Here is a 12,543-nt window from a genome sequence, read left to right as displayed (position 1 = left end):
GTGCTCAGACTCTCCACCTCCACATGCATTAATAGAGGCAACTCCCAGTTTATTCCTCTAAGATTGGATGGGTGGATTTCATATTAAAAAGAAAAAATTGGCCAGCTCTTTTGGAACATGTTGTAAACAGCTGTGGTTTTCCAAAGGGCAGGAATACATTCATTCATTGTTCTCTTTCTCCCCTCTCACAGAATAAAGCCCTTTTCCACCAATTCAGTCTTAAGGAGAACTGGCTCCAACACAGAGGAACTGTGACTGAAACAGAGGAAAGTGAGTATGATTTTAACAAGGGTTTTGGGTAGGTGGAGTCGCAGTTAATCACCCTCATTCTCCAACATTAACACATCAGCCTGCCTTTAACCATTTCCAGCTGTCACACTCTGAAAGGCACGTTAACATCAAAACTGATGGTTTTTCTTTTCTTGCTTTGAGCATTACAATTTTCTTGATCATATACCTGTGTCCCAGGGACCAAAGCTATTTTTAAGTTGGAAAGTAAGGAAAGGAGATTGCAAAGAGCCTCCTGCGTTCTTAGGGAGAGGTGCAAAATTGCCTGGACATGCAACCTTTTCCTCTTGGCCGCCTTCTTCCTTGCTCTGTTAGCCTATTGCCTATGACTAACTGGAAAGTCCACTAAAGCCAATGTGCAGGGCTTTGCTGAGTCAATCTCTGAGATTTAGAGAAGAAAATCTTGGAGAGAATAATTAAAGGAAGGATGTGCAATCGAAATTCCTTCAAGGCAAGGCTGTGCTGGGCAGTGGCACATAGCCAGTATGTTCTCGGTCTCTGCCCGTCAGTGCTGAGAGGGCTCGTGACCCACCCTGAAGAGGGCTGCTCAGTCAATACAAGGGAAAAGACCTTTTTAGCACCCAGAAGGTGCTGACGTGCTTTTCTACGTTAGTATTTTATAATGAAACAGGAAATGGTTTCCTCCTGTTTGGAAGAAGGTTGAGTCAAGTGCAGAGCTGGGAAGCACTTAGAGCAGTTAAAACGTTCACGCTATTGTGACTTGGAGACTTTCTCTGTTAACTTGCCTTTCTCAATGTGCTAAAATTCTAAGTGTGCACATTTAATATTTGCTCAACTTCTTGAACACTTAACCAGCAAAATGTCACAAGGATGCTTCTTCTGTTATGTTGCGTTTGTATATAATGATGCTCATCAATGGGACTCTTGTATCATAAGTAGCATCTGTACCAAGTGAAAGAGCAAAGGAAGTGACCTTACCTCCTAACTCCTTACTTGCTGACCGTCCTTGACCATTTGCCTTATGGTTTAATTGTATAGTTTTTCAAGCTGAGTTTCAAAGAGTTTGAGTATTTCACGATCCTGGCCTCTTTTCGTTCGTCAGCTTATTAAGCAAACTGTAAACTTGCCTCATCTTTAGTGATTTGTAGAGCCGATCTTTGCCTTGCTCAAAAATTCCATTTTTCTATGGAAGGTAAAAAGCCTTTTTGTCTCTCAGAAGTCTGTTGACAATGTATAAAACACCTGTTTGTTAGATGCTATTGTTTTAGTGACACACTCAACCAAACCAAAAACAAAATGCTGTCAGTGCCTCCTGGTGGTGTGTTTATTTTGACGTTTGTACGTGTAAACTCAGTTAGGTTTTGGCTTCATTTGCATTTCTCTGAAAACATTCCTGGGTTTATTTTTGTGGTCCCATTTAAATTGCATATGAAATTTCTCTAGGAGCTGCACTCTCACCCCCCCCTTTTTTTTTTTTTTGCAGTATAGAAGAGAAGAGTATCTAAGTATATTACTGTTCTTCTGTCTTTTCTAAAGAAGCCAGTGGTTTATACGTTTGGAATAGCTGAGATAGGAAGCAAATAACATGTCAATTATCTCCGTTGCTATTAAAACATTTTCTGCTATCAAATAATAAAGAAAAATTTTTCCAGGACCTGTTCACCCTGATAGTGAAATGTCCTAGTAATAATTATTCACACTGCAGACAATAAAAAGGAAATTAAAAAGACTAGAAGTGTGACCTCTATTTGGAAACTAAACTCACCACGATCTTGATTCAGGGGCTCATTCTTAAATGATCAAGAAGGCTGAATACAGAAACCATGGCAAATGACAGCTATTTGGATAAGCTTATGAGAGTTCTAATAACAAACTGTAGTGTACTTGATTGGGCCACAGTGACTGTCCAGAAATGGAGTATAAAATAAAAATGTATGAGGTAGACTTTTTTGTTTGTTTTTTTTTTAAGATTGGCACCTGAGCTAACATCTGTTGCCAATCTTTTTTTCTTCTTCTTCTTCTCCCCAAAGCCCCCTAGTACATAGTACTATATTCTAGTTGTAGGTCCTTCTGGTTGAGCTATGTGGGGTACTGCATCAACATGGTTTGATGAGCAGTGCTTTGTCAGCGCCAAGGATCCAAACTGACGAAACCCTGGACCGCTGAAGCAGAGCGCGTGAACTTAACCATTCGACCATGGGGCCAGCCCCAAGTTAGACTTTTTCATATACTGCTTTGGGAGATCTCAATAATGCTCAAAGAAAGGACTCAAGAATACAGTCCATGTCCCACAGATTCCAGTGTATTCTGGTCAGGCCATCTCCACCATGAGGGCATACTTGCATGACGTGGGTCTCTCCTTGCTGTATGAGAAACCTAAGTACTACTCATGCTTGTTCACCAGCTGTATAACATCCACATCGCGGGTGTGCAAGGACACATTCGTATGCATATACCCTCAGGCGCCCGTGTGCACACATAAATATGTAAATCTAGCTGTGCATGTTTAAAGAGACTAGTAAGGTGATGTCTTGGTTTGGAGAAGTCTGTACCTCATGTCCACAGTTCTCTGTTTACTAACAATTCTTTTGCCTTGTACAGTTTTTTGTCACGTGTATATAACAGAGCACTCCTATGTCAGTGTGAAGGCCAAAATTTCCAGCACAGCCCAAGAGATCCTGAAAGTTGTGGCAGAAAAGATCCAGCATGCAGAAGAGGATCTGGCTCTGGTGGCCGTCACATTCTCTGGGGGTGAGTTATTTTCTGTACTTGAATATTAATCTTTCACTGGATCTGCTCCCAAAGGTGAGAGTTGGCATTTTTATAGAGTACACAGGCAGTTCATCCCTTCTGGGTCCGCAGCTGGGTGACCACAGTGACGACAAGAAACTGCCTACCAGAGGTGTTTCCATGACAACAGCTGGGCGCTGTTGGATTCTGGATTTCTTCCCCAAGAACTGCATAAAGAGGCATGCCAGTGTTTTGAAATATATTATAAAGCCTTTCTTATTTTGTACTCTAGATAAGCCTTCTATTTTCATATTTAAATTAACTTGGGAAATTGCTAAAGGATAAAATTACTTTACAAAGGAAAAAGAAAAACGGCCTAGAACTAGTCATATTGCTGGCTGACAATTTAATACTTAAAGACTCCCTATTGAAGGAAATACAAACTATACAATAAGCCAAAAGCTCACAGGCAGTGTTCCTGTAGGTGGACGTGGGGAGTGAGGTCTGATGATAGCTTTTCCTTCTGTTGGGCCTTATTTATCCTCAGAGAATGGTTTATTGTCTGTTTTGAATAAGATCACCCAGATTACAAGCTGACGCTATTGATCTACGTGACCTGAACAGACCCTCTCGTTTTCACCGGAGCCTGTCAGATCTCAATGTCGCTGGCCTCTTTTTTGGCTTACAATCTTTGTTTAATATCTCATTAACCCCAAGAAAAATACAAAGACAGTGACTTAGCATCAGTAGTTGAAAAATGGGCATGCTATGTGAACTAATCAACCAGAGATGGGGCAGGCCGGGGAGGGGATCAGATAGCTGCTTTCCTCTTACCTTTGTTATCATTCTAGAGTCAGAGGATATCAGGATATATTTGATGTTAAAGCATCACGTGACAGAGGATTGCTTCTATTGCTTTGTTACTCAGAGGCAGGTAAAATGGTCCTACAAGCTAGTCAATTACATATGCAGACAGATACAGCCCATCTCCCAAGGCCTAACAAACAAGAGTCCCTCCTCCCTCTCCTAGGGCCCCAACTGTGCATCCATCGAAACACTATCTAGAAAAAAAGGGCAAGAATTTGATAAGCATGTGGACTACATGAATTTTAATCAGGGAGTGGTTGAGTTTTTAATAAAGTATTTCAGATAGATCTATGTATATTTAATTTTAAGTGACCAAAAATATTAAATGATTCGAAACAGTATTAAGCTTCATCAAAAGCAACATTTGCCTCTTAAGACAGTGCCTTTACAAAGAGGAAGCATTGGGTCCCCATTCAGACAGAAGGTACTGGAGAAGGAAGGACCCTGAGTGAACTTGGTAGCACAGTTGAGGCCCATCTCCTTCAGAGTCTGACTCACAGTTAGGCCAGGGCCACATGTGAATCTGGAAATTAACGAGTAGCTCTTTACTGTCCAATCTTTTTGATGGCTGTGAAATGCCATTTTACACTCTATGAAATTAGATTCATCAGGGTGGGCAGTGGCAGTCTAATGTGTACACACTCATTGCTAATCATCACTAGAAATATCAACTTATCTCTTGAATTATCTCAGTTTTGGAAACCTGCCATCACTTTACATCAATTAGTAGTTTTGTCTGTTAAGAACCTTTCTGCCTGCAGCTTAATATCCCCCAAATAATAATCTTTTTATGAAGGAAAAAACCCAGAGCCTAATGTATTCCTTGCCCTAGTTACATAATTTTAAATAAATAATATTTTAAATGCTACTCCAAAATGAAATGACAGTGAAATCTACTGTTATTTTCTTTTTTTCAAAAAAAGTTTAAAGATGTTGGCAATGATGTTTTGTGGATTTTTCTAAAAGGCCTGGTGCTGTTATCTCATAGCTTTCAGGAGGTTTCTGTTTTGTACCCAGGGTAGGTGTATGGATATAGTACAGAAACCTAGCCAGTTATTCAGAGCTTAAAATTCTATCAGCTTTAATCTTTTATAGTCTAGTGACAAACCTGAAAATAAGAAAAAAATTTCTTAGTAAATGGAAAAATTACTGTCAGAAAGCCATGCCATTTTATTCCATAGCAAGTGTGGAATAGCTCTCATAAATTCAGATTTAATGTGTACACATGAGCACACAGAGGGTTGCAAGAAATTGTAGCTAAACAAAGAGGGAGGAGATGGAAAAAGTTCAGAGCCCTGCTGTGTGGGACCATTTACTACACACGTCAACAGCCCAACATGACAGTACTATTGATCTTCATGATGCTGGGCCATAAAAAATATATTAGATTATCATTTATGTACTCCATATTAAGCAGAAATGTTCAAAACAAAATTTGGCATTTTAACTAATTAAGTTATCTAGAAAAAGATGTGTAGGATGTTGCATTTCCCAACCATGCTGGATAACTGAAGGGCTACCTCAGGAGAAGCTGATTATGTTACAGTGGAATAAACTTGGGTTTTACTTTAGTCGATTTCCATCTGCATTTTGTAAAGTTAGGAGGAGGACATTTTTCTGTGAAGAAGGCTATTGTGTTACAGGAGAGCTCCAATTATGGTAGAAAAAAGGTCAAAGGATAAGAACAATTTGCAATAAGGGAAATAAATTGAAGAAAAATATATGAAAAATATTCAGTTTCCCTAGTAGTCAAGAAATATAACTGGGAATCTATTTTTGGTTTTAGCAAAATAGCAGACTTACCAAATGTAATGATCAGTGTTGGTCAGTGGACAAGTTTTATTCCTATTTTTAGGAATTTGATGACTAATTTTCTAAAAAATAAGAATTGGAAAGCAACTTGGCAGTTTGTATCAGAACCTTTGAAACTATTCATTCCTTTTGACCCAGTAGTTCCACTGGTGGGAATCTATCTTAAGAAAAGTATCTATAAGCAGCCAAAGATTTATGCACAAGGTTATTGACTTCAGCAATATATATTGTGGCTGCTATAATAATAGATTCCATTCATCAAGACCCTATTATGTGCCAGGCCTGGTGCTAGTACTTAGCATATATCTTGCCATCTAATTTATATGACCAAAAAAATTGGAAACCATTAAATATTCAACAATAGAGGAAACATTGAATGATGGTATAATGGACTATTCTGTAACCAATTAAACATACTTATATAAATAATTTTGACAAGTGGGTAAGTGCTTATAATAAAATCAGAATGTAAAACCATATATGGAATAATTGCAAATATATATGTATATGTGTACCCATAACGATTATGAATGTATATGTATAAATAATAATTGTTACTGTGTGTGTGTGTGTGTGTATATGTTCACACACACATTTACATAAACATCAGAACAAAAATATTCCCAAATGTTACCAATATTACCATCGTATGATTTTCTTAGAGTGATGGGATTGTGAGTGAATTCTACCTTCTTCCCTAAACTGTTCTGTGTTATAAAAAATGACTAAGTATTATAAGAAAGAATCACAAGAGGGTTCCACTTGAGGGATAATGAGCAGTGATGTCCATAGTCCCACTGGTATCATTGTACAGAAAATGCAGAACTGAATTAAATCTACTTTACATCCTATTTACTTTTAAATATGTTTCTTTGGCAAATTTCACTCTTCTGATGTACCATATATGCCTACTGTTCTTCTTGTGTTTCTAATTACCCTTTTTTTTTTAAATAAAGAAAAGCATGAACTTCAGCCAAATGACTTGGCCATCTCTAAATCCCTTGAAGCGTCTGGTCGGATATATGTCTATCGGAAAGACCTGGCTGACACTTTGGTAAGGACCTTTAGCCTTGTACTTGAAACCATAGCCACTAATGTCAGACTCAAAGCATATTTTTGTATATTTTTTAATGAATATTGGAAAAATGTATTGAACTGTTTCCTCTCTTAGCCAACAATACACTCATCAAATAACACTTTTGCAAAGCAAAGAGAGGCCCATCTTGAGAAATTCTAAACCCTTCCTAAGTCAAACCCTGCTTCTTTCTGAGCCCCTAAAATAAGGGATTTTAGAAAAGTGACTCCCTCACCCAGGGAATCTTATTTCCATTTCTTCTTTTTTGGTGCATATATGGAGATTAGGTTGAGAAATGCACCCTGTGTGGATTTAGGAGAAAAGAGAATCTGCTGTTTGTTTCCGTCCATTTACCATTCCTCTCAAAGAGAGGATGGGTTATCAGCCTTCCCTGTGTAAAATGGCCTCATAATAGGGGGACATCAGATGCCATAGAAGAGTAAGAGTATGAAATGTAGAACCCGCACTGTGTTATTTTCAGTTCTAAATTTAAGAACATTTACGTCTAAGTCGATGATTTGTTATTATTATTTCTAAAAACCTCAGAATTGTGGTTGCTTTCTGAATGGTAGGATCAGGCCTCAGATCCATGACCCACAAAAAGCAGGCTCTACCAGATTGTGATTATATCATCCAGACTCATGGCCCTAGTCTGTTTCATAGAGTCATTGCTGGGATGGGCCTTTTCAGCTGGCTCCTGTTGTATACATAATTGAGGAATGTATATACCACATGGGTTAACAAAACTGCTTATAATAAAAATATGTAAAATTATCTACAGGATATCAAGCTACCATAATAATATTAGTCACTGTCATTTTTTACATTTATTACCAGATTCATATGTGCTGAGTAATTGACATACAGTATATCATTTAACATGCCTAATAAGGAATTCTTTATTAGGCATGTTAAATGAATAGGAGTGTTAACATTCCCTATGGAATTTAGAGAGGCTGAGTAGCTTACTCTAGCTGCCTACAGTGCTAGGATTTCAGACTGATGTGTTTGACTCTGGAGCTCCTGCACATTCCTTTCATTTGTACATGATGAGGGAGAAAAGGAGAGAAGGGGAAAGCTTTTTTCTTACTGGGCCTTTCAGTTCTGAGTGTCCGTCAGCAGGTCACAGGTCCTGCATCTGTACATGATGTAACTCCATCACTGAAACATGACAAACTGGACTTTGCACAGCATCTTTGAGCAAATACTGAGAATGATTTGACTTCACCCCTCCCCATGAAGGAGGACAATGTAATGTGTAACTGCTGTGGGCTCCTGGTGATGAAGGGAACCTGGACTCTGTCTTCCACACCCTCCTCCTCCAGGCCACATACAGCTCTCTTGCATTTCCCTTGCATGCATCTCCAGAGCTCTCCTACCACTGTCCAGGGCCAGCTCCAGAAGAACATAATCTGGGCCAGAGGCAATGTCTTAATGGAATAAGTGGGTGCTATGAAGTATTCTGAGATGAGCCAGATGCCGTCCTGCCCTCACATGTTTGCCCCACCAACTTTGCACACCATCAAAGTTTCCCTGTTGGAATCATAACTTTAGGTATTTCATCTCTAAAAGGTTTCAGTTGAACTGGAACCTTGAAAGGACCGCTAGTACCCACTATCCTTGCACATGGATTAATTAATCTTCTTGGAAAGCGGGAATTAGAGCCCTGAATGAATGGGATAGAGAAATATAAAGTGTTTCTTGGAGAAAGCAGTGGACAACCTTGAATAACCAGAGGGCAGTGCCAGGGTAAAGGGCACATTTAGAGAGAAAAAGCCAGGTGAAAATGCCATTACACCCCTAAATTAGTGAGTAGAAATTTGTGTTACTGCCCAGCTCTTGGCTCTCCCTTGGAATGTCTGCAGTGCAGCATGGCATCCATCTGGTCCCAAACTAACCGGACCAATCCTTGAGAAACGTGGGCTTGTCCCCCATCTCAACACCTCAGTATTTTCACATGCATTCATTCCGTCCGCCCTTACTAAGCTCCACTCTGTATCCCACTCTGGGGATCCCGGGATAATTTGTACCTTGACCTACTCTGAAGAGAATCAAGGCTGTGGAAAAGCTCTGTGAAGATCATTTGTCATTCATTTTTTTTTAATTAGGAAAATTTTTTATAAATGTCAAACTTCTAAAATGCAAATAATTTGTTTCATAGTTTAAAAATAGATTAATATTTGGAATCTGAAATATTTCCTTTATCTTACTATGTCATTTATTTATGTAGAGTCCCATTCTTTTTTTTTCCAAGTCATTAACTATTTTAACATCATTATCTCTTCAAGTCCAACCCTTCAAATGGGAGAATTTATATTTTAATAAGAAAATATCAAATATCTTGGAAAGATGTCAGATAATTTTAAATAAATGTAACAGTGAAACTAATGCTGTGGCGGCATTTAATAATTTCATGCCAGATTTTAAGGAAATCCTGTTACCAAACTCATACTATTTGTGTCGGGAAAGCAATAGATACTTCAGATAATCATCCCCCATGGAATATAAATGAAGTAACTTTGATCTTTTATTTCTTGTTTAAATTTTTATCGCTTTCCGCAGGCATTTTAATAAAATTTGTAAATGTGTGTCTGGGATGAGGCTTGCTGAGCATATTTCCTGTAAAAGCCATGTCTGTCTTTATTGAAGTGCACCATGACATTTCTTTTGTTTGTTTTTATACTAGCCTTGCTGGCACATTAATTCTTACCAGAAGCCAAGTGATTTCAGGGCTTTTGCTTTCATTATGCTGTCTGCCAGGCAGTGTTTTATAATCAGATTTGTGCGTGCACGTGTGTTGATGGGGAGGGGGCAGACTAACTCAGTGAAGTATCATTGATCACATTCTGCTGTTTCCAAGGCTGTTTCCTAAATTGGCTGTAATTCACTGAAGGTGAACAGACCAGGGAAAATATTAAGTGCACTCAGACAAGATTACTTTTCTAATTTGGGCCTCTAGTGCCTTTCTACGGCCAGTCAATTCAGTGCCAAACATTTGGGAATTACTGAGGAGCCTTTCGCTTCTGTCTGTCGGTTTAGAACCCGTTTGCAGAAAATGAGGAGTCACAGCAAAGGTCGATGAGGATTTTGGGAATGAACACTTGGGATCTTGCTCTGGAATTAATGAATTTTGATTGGAGTCTCTTCAATTCAATTCACGAGGTAAGTGGAATGAAAAGATAAAATAAATGCTAGTGCTATTTTAGCTGTAAATTCTTTTTGAAGACTGTTTGTGTGTGACTAGGTTTTAAGAAGATCTATCATCTGGTGATATAGTTCTGCTTAGGATACCATGGCCCAAAAAGATATTTGGAGACTTGAAGTATATTGAAAGACTGACCACACCTAGGAAAATCAGAATACACGATCATGATCTATTTGCTTCTAATACAGTCATATGTTTGTATAATGCAGTATAAATAGGCTGTATTTTTATGTGTGAATACCTATGTGTTTGTATATATGAAGCTCTAATAGGATTGAAGAGCCACTTTACATTTGATACTTTTGATATTGATATTTTAATTTTTCCATGAAGTTTACAGTGGTTATACAAGAATCATATTTATGTACATACCTACACACACACACACACATACATTCTTTTACTTAAGAACATACTATAAATTTAGACTCTGCTGTGAGACTTTAAGTACTTTCTTGAAAACTGAGATATCTTTCAAATTTTTATGTCTATCAACCTCTCCCTTGAGGACAGCTTTAACATTTATAAAACAATAGGTTAGAGGCAAAATGCTACTGACAATTAATAAATAAATTTAGCCAGTGGAAAGGCTCATAGGAATCGGGAGATGAAAAATGTGACAGCTCTGTGCAACCATACGTTGGTTCTGCTTTGCCATATAGTGAAATTTTTCATTACAAAATAGCCTTTCCTTCTGAAGAAGGATCTCATGCCCAACTTAGGGACCCTTGAGCTTCACTTCATTTTGGAATGTCTTTTAAATGTCCTTGTATTTTCTCATTAAAAAACATTCCAGCATTATAATCTAAATTTGAGCAAGTAGTGAGTTCATTCAAGCCAAATGACTTGTGACTTTGCAAATGTTAATAGAGAGGGATGTGTCCCTGCTTATGCAGTGGGAGAATGTGAATTACTTCTGTAAAATACATATTCACACGCACACCCTTCCGTTTAGAAGCAAATCGCTTCTATTGTTTTGCATATGATCCGTCCATATAAGTAGTTACTGGTCTTACTGGATTTTGTAAATTTAGGACCTTGCCCTAATCTCATTCTCTGTTTATGATTTGACAGTATCTTATATCAGTGTGAGTTGTTCTCAAAGAGTGGGTTCCCAGGCCAGCATTATCAGCACCACCTAGGAACTTGTTAGAAGCACACATTTTTGGCCCGGCCACAGACCTACTGAATCAGAAAATTTTGGAGGTGGGGCCCAGCAATCAGTGCTTTAACAGCCACCAGGTGATCCTGATTCATGCTAACATTTGGGAACTCTTGTCTAGAGAATGTACCAGTGAGGGTCTAATGCGCATCTTAATGAATACTGGTGGTGTTCATTTTCACTTGTATTTGCCAATATAACAAGTTTGGGAAGTTTCCATTTGATTCAACTTGTGATTTAAACTTTAGAATGTCTTAGATTTTCATGTAAATGCATCATCCTTACATTGTAAAAAATAACATTTATATAAGGATTCTAAGTAAACATTATTTAATGAAGCAGCTCTAAAACTAAAGATAAATTGTATCAAATTTAATATATTATTTTATATTCTCATAGCATTATGATATGAGAGTGGCTTCCCAAAGTAGGTCTTAAAGATCGACTAACTTGTATCACTTTGACTTTGAATGTGCTAAAAATAGATCCTGGCATGACTATGTTTTCTTTCAGCAAGAGCTGATCTACTTCACGTTCAGCAGACAAGGAAGTGGAGAGCACACCGTGAACCTCAGCCTCCTGCTCCAGAGATGCAATGAGGTCCAGCTCTGGGTGGCCACGGAGATCCTGCTCTGCAGCCAGCTAGGCAAGCGAGTGCAGCTGGTGAAAAAATTCATCAAAATCGCCGCCCAGTGAGTTTCTTGTGATGAAAAGGGCAATTTCTTTCTTCTCCTTGAGAGAGTACATTTTTTTCCTTGTGATGATAAGAAGGGTTGGGATGTAAAAGTATAATATTGAGTTAAGTGACCAAAGGATTGAAAAGGTCCGTTCTTGAATATTTATGTCTTTGCTTCTAAGTATTTAAGGTAAATGTCAAACTGCCAGACGAAAGCACTCTACTCTGTTTACAGAACTAATAAGCAGGCAGTGCACACACGTGGTATCCTGCAGCTAAGTCATAGTGTGGCCAGGCGAGCTACCGTAGGCTAGGAAAATGGGGGAAGACGACGTGAGGGGGTGAGAATCATTGAATATTAGGTGAGTTCTAGGATTCTGCTCTTGGCTCCTTGCTACCCACAGAACCAACTTTGCAAACTCCTTAGCAGGACCTGCATAGGCTGGTCCCACCTGACCTCTGAGCTTCATCTGCTGGGTGCACCCCATGCTGCAGCCACTCTGAATGACTATTTCTTTCCTGTGCACAGCATCCTCCAAGCCTGGACAAGGTGCTATTGGCTCTGCCAAGAATGACCACTTCTACCCAGCAAATTACTGTCATTCTTAAGTAATTTCTGACTTTCAGATGCAAGGTCAACTACTCCCTACCTCTGCCTCCCTCCCCCCACCTCCCCCCCCCCCGCCCATACACACATGCTTTTTTCCTTTTTTAAAAAATTTCCTTCTTATATTTATTAAACTTATCTGTTTATATTAGGATTCCTT

At 38.7% G+C, this 12,543-nt stretch overlaps 1 protein-coding gene across 11 annotated transcripts in view; it reads left to right on the top strand.

Moving 5' to 3' along the window:
- RAPGEF5 (Rap guanine nucleotide exchange factor 5) overlaps window positions 1–12,543 on the top strand; it is a 349,321-nt gene that overhangs the window by 311,194 nt on the left and 25,584 nt on the right. For all 11 annotated transcript variants that reach the window (XM_070264270.1, XM_070264267.1, XM_070264266.1 and 8 more), the window contains 5 exon segments: window positions 192–270; window positions 2,851–3,000; window positions 6,615–6,712; window positions 9,773–9,895; window positions 11,614–11,792. In XM_070264270.1, coding sequence (XP_070120371.1) covers window positions 192–270; window positions 2,851–3,000; window positions 6,615–6,712; window positions 9,773–9,895; window positions 11,614–11,792 — 629 coding nt within the window.

Source organism: Equus caballus, chromosome 4 (genome assembly GCF_041296265.1).
Source record: "Equus caballus isolate H_3958 breed thoroughbred chromosome 4, TB-T2T, whole genome shotgun sequence".
Classification (NCBI taxonomy): Eukaryota; Metazoa; Chordata; class Mammalia; order Perissodactyla; family Equidae; genus Equus; species Equus caballus.
Note: the sequence above shows the minus strand (reverse complement) of the source record. Positions and strands in the feature narration are given on the sequence as shown.